General features: G+C 38.3%; 1 protein-coding gene across 1 annotated transcript; it reads left to right on the top strand.

Annotated features, from left to right (window-relative positions):
* The first annotated feature begins 8,275 nt into the window (after positions 1 to 8,275).
* Positions 8,276 to 10,016, top strand: LOC127123031 (uncharacterized). The gene is made up of 3 exons (XM_051053297.1): positions 8,276 to 8,733; positions 8,822 to 9,266; positions 9,354 to 10,016. The coding sequence occupies exons 1-3, from the start codon at positions 8,276 to 8,278 to the stop codon at positions 10,014 to 10,016; spliced, it is 1,566 nt and encodes a 521-aa protein (XP_050909254.1).
* The last annotated feature ends 1,382 nt before the right edge of the window (positions 10,017 to 11,398 follow it).

Genomic DNA, 11,398 nt, shown 5'->3' with positions numbered 1-11,398 from the left:
CAGGAGGAGTTGCAGGAGTTGGTGAAGCCTGGCTCTGAGCGGCCAGTACTAACTCCATCATGGCAGTCACCCTAGCAATCTCTTCCTTCAATTCCTGGTTCTCTTGCTCTAAATTCTCCATTATCCTTGGATGATTGGTCCTTGTATTATACTGGTGTGTCAGCTTGTCTTCAAAATAAATGAAGAGCAAAGAATTAGAAAGCACTAATCAAGAGCTCAGAACAAAACCTGCTTATGCATATGATGCATGCAATGTTTATGCATATGATTTGTTTTTAATCAGAGGAACTTTATATAGATCTATTTTCAAATATTTGAAAATATTAATCTTTTAAGACATATACAGAATACTCATAGCAATAATATTTGGAAACTTTTTTACACCAAAGAAGTAGTACAGTTTTGGTAACCAAATACAATACAAGAGAAAAGGGGAATGAACATCCTATGGAGCCCTAGACACAATCGTCCAAAGCTCTCGAGATCGGAAGATAAGCGGCACGAAGCGTCTTTACCTCTCTCTCATAAGCTGCTTCCATGTCGGCCTTCTCCTTGGCGAGCCGATCATACTTCCTATTCCAAAACCTGGATGACTGAGGAAGAAGAAAAGTAACCACATCATCAAGCTCATCAATAACCTGATGCTCTAGAAATTCTATCACTGCATCCTTATCTCTGAGCTGCTGAAGAAGTTCCTCTCGCTCACGAACCCATGCACACGATCGATCTTCATCTCTCAACTCCTCTACTCCTAGGTTAGGGAGGGTTGAAGTCCCAACCTTAACCATATGGGTATGTCTGGGATAATCATAAGGCATGCGGTACTCAAAAGCTCTCTTCCTCACCCAAGCGGTGTAGGGTTCCAAAGCAATACAATTCTTCGGACCAAGCTCCTTCCTTCCCTTCTTATGAACCTAAAGCCAGGTGCGGACCATCCTAGTCTTCATGTTCTGGGGATCTTTACCCTCTATAAAGAAGACACCTTCTAACAAAATGTTATTATGTTTATCCTTTAAGGGGAACCCAAGATGACGGCGAGCTAAAGTAGGGTTGTAGTTAATTCCACCACATGTACCAAGAAGAGGCACATTGGAGAATTCACCACAAGAATCAATAATCTGAACGCCATCATAAACATGGTTATACCAAGAGATATCATCATTAGTGAGAGACATAAGTCTCATAGACCACCGTAGACATCCCTTGTTCTCCTTGAAGGCGGGCGTCTGAGGCAAGTGCGAAATAAACCACTAGTACAGCAGAGGCAAACAACACACAATGGATCCACCACCCTTTGCATTCCTCATATGCAAAGAGAAATAAGTGTCACCCAACAGAGTCAGAACGGGATTAAGAGAAGAGAAAATCCTAATAGCGTTCACATCCACAAAATCGTCGATGTTGGGGAATAAAACTAGCCCATAGATGAGAAGTACAAATATGGCTTCAAAGGCGTCCTCACTCATGGCCTTCCCAAACAAAGTAGCTTGGGCAATGAGAAAATCAGATGGGAGACCTTGAATTCCACCTTTGGTAGTCATATGAGTAACAATGTCAGATACATCTATGTGAAGCATGTCAGCAATCTCTTGAGAAGACGGAATCTTCTCCAAACCACTGAACGGCAACTGATCTAGGATAGGTATACCCACATGATAGGCATACTCCTCAAGTGTAGGCAAAAGTTGGAAATCCGGAAAAGTGAAACACCGATACAAAGGATCATAGAAGTGCACCAACACACTCATCAGACCTTCATCCACTATAGTAGAAAGAATAGACAGGAGCTTCCCATGGCGAGCTTTGAACTCCAAAGGCTCTAATACATAAGATGTCAAACTCCTTAACTCTTTCAAGTCGGGTTGTCTGAAACTGTACTTCTTCGTATTCCTACTTTACTTATCCATGTCTGAAAATTTGCAAATAGACCTCTTAAGTTCCTTGAAAACTTCCATTGTTGATGGTATGAATGCAAATGAATGCATGAATGCATGGATGCAACAATCACACTCAAGGATCAAGCAAGTCACACCACACAAAGGTCACGGGACGGCTCAAGTCATCATCAATATCAATCATCCATTTCGGTGGATTATGGTTTACACCTTGTTAACCCCCAAGTTCCATTGATATTGAGGATATATGAGAACGGATCAACCACGAATCAAGGGTTTGTTGTAAGTCACGAGCATGGAGTCTCAGTTAAGAACCATCCAATGGGAGTGTACTATGGTTAAACCTGACAATCATGTTCAAAAAATCTCCCCATAGTCATCATATCATCTTTCGGATATTATCGGATAAAACGACTACTCGTATTCCAACAATATTCTCAAGAGAAACTCTTATGAGTGTAGTATCGCGTAACAATCGTATCAAATCTTACACTTGAACGACCTTCGCACTACATCCTAAAATAGGCCAAGATGGGCTAGGTATCTAAGGTCCTTGGCTTCTAAGGTTTATTTTGGAAAGAGTAATGCCTAACCACGACTACTTGTGTGACATTATTGATCCCAATAAGACCTCCACCAAGTGAATGGGCTTGCAAGTCAACTTGCTAAGGAATAACTCCACACAAGTCAACAAGACTACGCCATTCTACTATCATAAGTGCACTCAAGTTCGGGTAGAGAACTCATCTCACAAGAAACCACCAAGCATACCAGCAAAGAATATATCAAGCAATTCATACATTACAAGCAATATAGTCATCCCAAATTTACACAAAAATATGTCAGCAATAAACATACAACACATACAAGCAAAAAGTAGGCTAAACCCGCTAGTAAGTGACTTTTAGTCCCCAACAGAGTCGCCACTTTTCTGTAGCGGGGTATTCGTTACCTGTAGGTTTATTGACTAAACCAAAAGTAAACATACAATTCGAGTCGCCACCGCACTTTTATTTGTCCAAAGGAAAGGCTAAAAAGCGAACAAAAGCCAAGTAAGAAGTTTTATCAAATCAAAAACTAATAAAAATGTCAGAGATCTGGGTAAGGGGATTGGTTATGAAATGGGAAGGTTTTACGCACCCAAAACATCCTTAGTACTCTAAGGGAACCACTTTTTGCAAATATGTGTTGTAGGTTGGTATTTGTGAAAATATGTGCAAAAAGATTGGGGGGATGGGAAGAGAATAGATTATATTTACAATTTGTTGTTTAAATGGATAAACCCATTGCCTACGTACCATCACAAAGGTAGGATCAAAACCTCGTAGTTCGGGGTAAAAATCTCAAAAGATTGCTGAATTGATTTGATCAAAAGCTTTAAGGTCTTTTGTTATCAAAGGGAGAAAACTCAACCTAAACCAACAATCCATCATGTGAGGAGAGCTTCAACACACTAGTGAGGGGTTAACCCTATAATAAGTATGGAAGACTTATAATCCAATCACTAAGGATAAGGTGAGGTTTACATCAACCATTATGATAACTCAAACCTATGGCTAATGTTTGTGAAAAGGTTTTAACAAAGGTGGTCATTGAAACCACAAAAACAGCTTGAAGTGAGTTGTATTTACAAGTTAAATTTATTTACAAAATGAGGTCAAAGTGGAATTACGATTTATTCACAATAAGTATTGATGAAAAGATTTTGAAAAGGCAAAGGCATAAGGCCTAGGTTTCTAATTTGAAACAAAGTCAAAGTTTGTACAAAAAGAGTATGGCTTGGGTTAGAGTGAGGAGAAGAAGAGAAGGGCTAGGGATAAAGCATACAAAGATAAGAGAAGAGATAAAACCCTTGGAGTTCCTTTTCTTGAAATCATAGAGATGATTCAAGATGCTCCTTTCCTTTGGACTTAGCAAACAACAAGCAATCACACAATTATAGATTCAAACTCCTAGGATCTCCATTTGGCTTGTCTCTCTTAACTTGGCTACTCATGACAATGGTCCTCCTTACTATCTCAAGATGGAATCCCTATCACACAAGAGCAAACATCAAAAACTTCACAACACAATAAGAGGAATAGACAAAGAATAAGTTTTGGATTAGGAGTCCTGTGAAGTCAACTTTGAAATTTAGCATTCTAAAGGCATGAGGCCTAGTTGCTCTTCAATCAATTTAGCATTCTAAAGGCATGAGGCCTAGTTGCTCTTGAACTCCTTTAAGCATGGGTAGGTCCTAATTCTAAGTCTTTTCTCCTTTTTGCATTGGATTCACACAAATAAAAACAAAACAAACACAAGACAACAATATATTTATATACAATAATGAGCTCAAATGAGCAAAAGGAAAATGGCATAAACATAAAATATGTGCTCAAGTGAGCAAAGGGAGAAGCAATATGAATAAATGAGCAAGAAGTAAATTGCATTAAAGTAAATTGCAAGAAATTAAATGCTCAAGTTAAAGTTAGTAGTTAGTGAAGTTATGTTAGTTTGTCCTAATACAATTTAGCGCTATGTTAAGCAATCGTAAGTGGACTAATGTAGTAGTCAGATCTATCTGAGGCCGGTCAATAAAACTATAGCCAAATAAACACAAGTTAGAGATCATGACTAGTAAGTCAAGTTCCTAAAACTTTCCATGCCAAAAGAAAAGAGAAACGCCTTGTGTGGACTTTAGGCTTTTTGCTTGACCAAGAAGCTCAGGGATTTTAAACACCAGGGTTAAACCTCTCATTTGTCAAGGCTAACCATAAGATATTAACTCATTGTCCAAAAATAAAAAGAAAGAGATGAAGATGAAATGAATGGAAAGAGAATTCAAATGTCAAACACAATTGGTCAAAAGTGAATCAAATCATCATCAACCAATGCTAAACAGAAGAGAACTGAAGGTTACAAGTCAACAAGTCAAACATATTTTTTTTAGTATTTTTTGAATTAAAATAAAATGTAAAATAAAATGAACAAAATATGGTCAAACCTCAAATTTAATTCAAATCAACTTCAACAAGTCCAATTAAATTATCATAGGTCTAACATGGTCAAAAAAGCTTGACAAAAAAATTCAACAATTTTTTAAATCAGAAACTATTTTAAAACAATATAAAACAATAAAAATAGCACAATATGAATTAAAATCTCAAATAAATCTCAAATCAATTAAGAAATTGATAAGACCATTTTTCATTGACTTATCATGATCCATATGTGTTAAGAAAATATTTTTGGATTTTTTCAAATATCAAAAAGTATTTTAAAATGAATAAAAACTATTAAAAACCAAATAATTCACAAAAATTATTAAATGAAGTCCCAAAAATATTTAAAAATCAAAATATGAAACTAGATTTTTCAAGAAATGTTTTGGCATTGGTCTCATATTTTTGTGACTTCAAATAAAATATTTATGAATTTTTGAAAATAAAAGGAATTAATTGTAATTAATAGAAAATAAGAAAAATAGCAAAAATGTGCTGCTATTGGATCACTTCATTAATTGACGGGGCAATGATCTGAGGGCTCAGAGGCGCGGTCACACGAAAGACCAAAGTCAAGCGCGCTACATTTGGATTTAAAACAAGTCAGCATAAGGCAAGGCCATGATTAAAACGTTTTACCAAGATCCAATGGTTCAGAGGCTCCCACGTGGGGATGGTGGTGGAAACCACCATCTTCTCCGGCCAGACAACCAATTCCAGCCACCACGCGCAGGAAATCAAACCTCAATGAAAATGAAAAAGCAGGGTATCAAAATGAAGCTGAGGTGATGTACATCACCACTGTAACCATGGATCATTCTCAAAGTTCCTATTTAAAGAGAAACATGAGCTTGAATATCATGGTGCTTGATCTGAAATGGTATGATTTGCAAAATTAAGACCACCACTGGCCTGCCTCATGCATGAGGGCTTCAGAAAATAGTACAAACCAAAGAGATTCACATTATATTTCAAGATCTGAATCAAAAAAGTTTGGTGATATACCTCTGAAATGGAGCTTCAAACAACACGAATTGTCTAAGCTCTTGATCCAATTTTGATTTGGAAGTGTGATAATGATGCAAGGTTAAGGAATTAAGACTTGAAGACCAACTAATGATGTTGAAATTCAAGCTTGAAAATGAAATAGAAAAACTGAAATTCCTTTAGGTGAGGGTTTGGTTTTCAATTCAGCAGCGTTTCAGATCTCCTTGTGGTTATCATTTGAATGAGTATGAGCTTCTATTTATAGCTGGAATGGATGCAAAGCAAGGCTTTCCCTCGTGTGCATGAAATTTGGATCCTCCATGCATGGGCCTATACAGGCACATGTGAGGCCCAAAAGTGAATGCAAATCATAGGTGAACTCATGTGGAAGTGAACTGGACGTGCAATTGGAGCTGCATTAGCTTGTACATCAAGTTTCAAAGTGAAATGCAAAAATGACCATAAACATTAAGCTCCTCAAAACTCACTCATGGAAAGTCCAAAAAATTAATGTGAGTAATGGTTGGAAAGCCCTTGAAATACGGAGAAAAATTCATGTTGGGAAAAAATTCATTTGGAGTTTGGAAATTTATAAAAACTGGTTGTGAAGTTTTGGGTACAAAACATATACAAGACACCTTTGAAAATTTTCCCCAAAAGCAAGCAACTTCAAGCCCTTCTGTTTCAATGATGCAAGCCTCAAATGGAACAACCTCCAACATCAAAGTTGTCGATCTTTTCCATATGATCTATAATCGGTCACCATTTTACTTGATTTTCATCATGTTTTCGGCCAAAATTCATCAATGTGGTAACACTTTATTTTGAGTTTTAGTGTTTGAGTTTAAGTATGTCATGTTTGAGTATTTTTATGCTTATTTTGCTATTGGTGTTAATTTAAGTTTTTAGATGCGTTTGATGTCGTTTCCATGGTTTTGTGCATGTTTCAGAAGTAGTTGAAGAGTCGGAAGTGCCAAGGCAAAAATGGAAGAGGATGGAAGAGTTAAAGAAAAAAATAAAATCCTGGAGCCAAACACGGCTCGTGTCTCCTGACACGGCCCGTGCTGCAAGCTCAACTTCTTCCCATACAAAAACCAGAGAGCCAACACGGCCGGCCGTGTTGCTTGGGACGGCCCGTGTTGGCAGGCGCGCTGAATTTTCTGGTTTCCTATTTTCACTCATGAAGTGATCCCGGAGGGCATTTTTGACTTTTTGGCATGGGTGTAATGTGTACTGTACTATTTAGACCTAAGAAAAGAAGAAAAAAAGGACGACGGGACAAAGAGAAGAAAGAATCAAGATTTTTGGAGAACGGAGATCATCAAGCACGGAAGCAATTGAAGATCGAAGCTATCTAATCTCTTGTAATGTCTAATTTTACATTTGTACCTTCTTTGAATAGTATGATGAGCTAAACCCCCCTATGCTAGGGGGTGTCCCTGAATTGCTTTTGTAATGAACCTTTTTCCTACAATTTTATGAATGTTTATGTTTTTATGAATCCAATTTGTTATACACGAGTGTAATGCTTGCCGTATTGGAAAATTAGGTATTGATTTGGAGGTAAAGGAGGTCGGACAAATCCCTTTATCACTTTGTGTATAAGAACATCACTAATTTCTCTTATGAATGAGGATCTAATAGTGATGATGGGAAATTCTTGATATTCATGCATGGGATTAATATTCTTTTGAATGGCTAAGGAATTGGGATTTAAAATTGAATGTTAATGGTTTCTGGCTAAGGAATTAGGGGAAACTACTCTTGAGAATCATATTGGATCATTCTAGCATAGATTTTATGAAATAAGGATTAAGTTTATTTCAAAGCAATTCATACACCCCGGACCTAGCATGCTTAATTTTACTGCGTTAAAAATTCTCTATTTTTCCTTTATATTTTATAGAGCGAATTTACTCTTCACTTACCAAACACATGTTCTTTTGTTTAATTGAATCATTACTAACACTGATAGTTCCTACGTAGTTCTCGAGATCGATACTCATGATAATTCCTTTTCATTACTACATCGGTAAAAATAGTACACTTGCTATTTTCCCGATCAAGTTTTTGGCGCCGTTGCCGGGGACTGCCAAACTATCTGTTAATAATTATTCAATTAGAATTTTGTTGCTCTGCAACTAAAATTTTACTTTATTTTATTTGTTTATTTCACTTTGCCTATCCTAACAACTGTCTAATATTTTTATGCGAGGTAAGGCCTCAGCTGAATTTTTTTTTTTTGACGCAGAACCAGAACGATCGTTGCGAGCACGAATCAGAAAAGCCAGACGCGATAGACTGGAAGCGCCAGAAGAACCGTTGATAGTTTCTGATTCCGAGAAAGAGGGAACCGTTTCAATTCATTTGGAACACTATGATTCTGAAAATTTGGATACCGAGCCTGAAACTATGGCAGATGCCCCACCTCCTGTGGAGAGACTATTAGGTGATTACGGGGGAGCTAATGCCCCGCTTGGAAGGATGACAATAGTAAATCCACCAGTCAATGTTGCCCACTTTCAGCTTCACCCCTCAACGATACGACAACTTGAAAGGAGACCTTTCTCAGGAAAAATTAACGAAGATGCCAACAAGCATTTGCAGAGGTTTCTTACTATGACTACGTCGTTAAAGATTGAGGGGCATTCTGAGGAAGCTAAGAAGCTGGTCATGTTTCCGTTTACACTGTCAGAAGATGCTGAAGAGTGGTTCTACTCTTTACCTGCTGGAAGCATCACAACTTGGCAACAGATGGAGACAACTTTTCTCAACGAGTACTTTCCGGCTTCTATATACATCCGAAAAAGGTACGACATAGTGAATTTTAAACAGAAAGAGGGAGAGTCACTTGGAGATGCGTATAAGAGGTTCAAACGATTGTTGGTTGCATGTCCTACTCATAATATGGATGCAACGGAGCAAATGCAGAATTTTGTAAATGGTCTTCGGCTGAAGACTAAGCAACTCATTGACACAGCAGCTGGTGGCTCAACCAATTTTACAACAGCCACTGGTATTAAAAAGATTATCGAAAGCCATTGCAGCCAATGAGCACCTGGAGTTGTATGACCGCAGTGTTAGTCAACCCGAAGGGATAATTGACCTGAAATTGGCAAGCCAAGTGGTGAAGATGGAAGATCAAATAGCAGCTGAAGTAGAAAGGAGACTGAAGAAGATGGCTATTGATACCCAAACTGTTGCACAGGTTCAACAGGTTCAACCAACTCAAACTAGTAATTGCGAAATTTGTGGAGGACCTCATCTTACCGCACATTGCGTTGCAACCGCACAACAAATTGAGGAGATCAAGTTTCTTAGGCAGAACAACCCTTATTCAAATACATACAATCCGGGTTGGAAAAACCATCCAAATTTCTCATGGAAGGATCAACAAGGAAATGTGCAGAACAAACCACAACAACAACAATTTCGACCTCAACAACAACAACAACCGTATCAACAACATCAACAACAGTTTCAGCAACAGGTACCAAGAAAAGCTGATTGGGAGCTTTCCATTGAGAAGATGGCCGCTCAAAGCTCTAAATTTCAAGAAGAGACTTGGAGTAATTTAAAGAACACAGGTGCTTCAATTAAGAATCTTGAAGTACAAATGAGTCAGATAGCCCAACAACTAGCGGGTTCTCAACAACAGGGAGTTTTACCAAGTTCTACGGTTGCTAATCCAAGAGAAAATAATCATGTGAATGCGGTGACCACAAGGAATGGTAAGTCGAAAGAAATACCTGAGAAGAGTTCTGAAGAAGAAGATTTATTGCTTGAAGTTGATCTAAAGATAAAAGAAAATGAGGTTGCAAATGAAGAGGTCACTCATGATGAAAGAGTGGTCAAAGATAAAGTGATTCATCCAAAACCTGCCGTCAAACTGCCATTCCCAACAAGAAATAAGAAGAAAGGGCAGCATGAGAAAAACTTTGAGAAGTTCTTGGAAATGTTTAAAAAGCTTGAGCTAAACATTCTTTTCTTGGAGGCGCTTGAGCAAATGCCTACCTACGCAAAGTTCATGAAAGACATCATCTCGAAGAAGCGGACCATAGAGACTAACCCGATTATTCTAACAGAAACTTGTAGTGCCATTTTGCAGGGTATGAAGGTTCCGGTGAAAAAAAAAAAGATCGCGGTTCTCTGACTATTCCGTGTGCCATTGGAGATAGATCCTTCAAGAAAGCTCTAATTGATTTGGGAGCGAGTGTAAGTCTTATGCCGCTGTCCATCTATAAGAGGTTGGGGATAGGTAAAATTCAAGATACAAGAATGACACTCCAGTTTGCTGACCACTCTATGAAGAGACCTTATGGGATAGTAGAAGATTGTCTAGTAAAGATCGACAAGTTTGTGTTTTCGGTGGATTTTGTCATTTTGGAAATGCCGGAAGATGAAGAGATACCAATCATTTTGGGGAGACCATTTTTAGAGACCGGGAGATGTTTGATCGACATAGAAGAAGGCACGATGACTTTGAAAGTGTATGATGAAGAGTTAAAAATTGATGTGTGAAACACCATGAAGTACAAGGATGAGGTTGCCACTAGTCAACATATTGAGACAATCGATCAAATATGTGAAAAGTAAAATTGCTTGACAACACAAAAATTACCCTTGGAAAGGGTGTTGAGCTTATCAATTTTTAACGAAGAGGAAGTAGTTAACGAGAAAGATATGGAAGTATTAGCCATGACGGAAGCATCACCACCTTTTAAAGGTTATCGACACAACCGGTGGGAAGATTTAAGGCAACCCTTAGTGGAAGAAAAGAAAGATGAACAAAAGAAGGGAACCGAATTGAAACAACTACCAGAGAACCTCAAATATGTTTTCCTAGACACAGAGAGTAAGTGCCCGGCCATCATAAGTTCACATCTAGAAGTTCTTCAGGAAAATAAGCTTGTCAAAGTTTTAAAAAAACATAAGAGTGCTATTGGCTGGTCTAGTGAAGATTTGAAGGGAATAAACCCTACAATATGCATGCACAAAAGTCTCATAGAAGATGATCACAAGCCGGTTGTCCAACCTCAACGACGACTTAACCCAGCAATGAAGGAAGTAGTCAGAAAAGAGGTGCAACACGGCCGGCCGTGTGCGCTAGCAAGGGCCGTGTTGCTCAATTTTCAGAATCCAATACATTTTCCAGAGGTGCAACACGGCCGGCCGTGTGAGCTAGCACGGGTCGTGTTGCAGTACGTAACTCATAATTTTTTTTTAATTTTAAAGACGTTGGAGTGGGGCCCATACGTCTTTAAACACTTTTTACCACTACCCCACTCACTTTTCAGCCACTTCATCTTCTCCAACCCTATTTTTCTCTCAAACCTCTCAAACTCCATAACCACCTTCACTTTAAACCTCAACTTTCATCATCATCCAACCATTTTTTTTCAAAGTCCCTTCACAAAAGTTGGGCCGTTTCTCGCACTCTACACCGTGACGGTATTATTTTTCTCTATCTCCACTATTTTTTTTCCGCTAACTTTTCAGGTGACCATTATGCCCCCCAAAAGAGCCGAGCGAGGA

The sequence above is a fragment of the Lathyrus oleraceus genome, chromosome 2 (assembly GCF_024323335.1).
Source record: "Lathyrus oleraceus cultivar Zhongwan6 chromosome 2, CAAS_Psat_ZW6_1.0, whole genome shotgun sequence".
NCBI lineage: Eukaryota > Viridiplantae > Streptophyta > Magnoliopsida > Fabales > Fabaceae > Lathyrus > Lathyrus oleraceus.
This window is presented reverse-complemented; position numbering and strand designations above follow the sequence as displayed.

Bases quoted from the DNA above. Each gene is read 5' to 3' on its own strand.
- LOC127123031 (XM_051053297.1), top strand. From the start codon at position 8,276: ATGGCAGATGCCCCACCTCCTGTGGAGAGACTATTAGGTGATTACGGG. The intron at 8,734-8,821 runs GTTCAAACGATT...CTTCGGCTGAAG, and splicing joins CTTGGAGATGCGTATAAGAG to ACTAAGCAACTCATTGACAC. The intron at 9,267-9,353 runs GTGCAGAACAAA...TTTCAGCAACAG, and splicing joins GGAAGGATCAACAAGGAAAT to GTACCAAGAAAAGCTGATTG.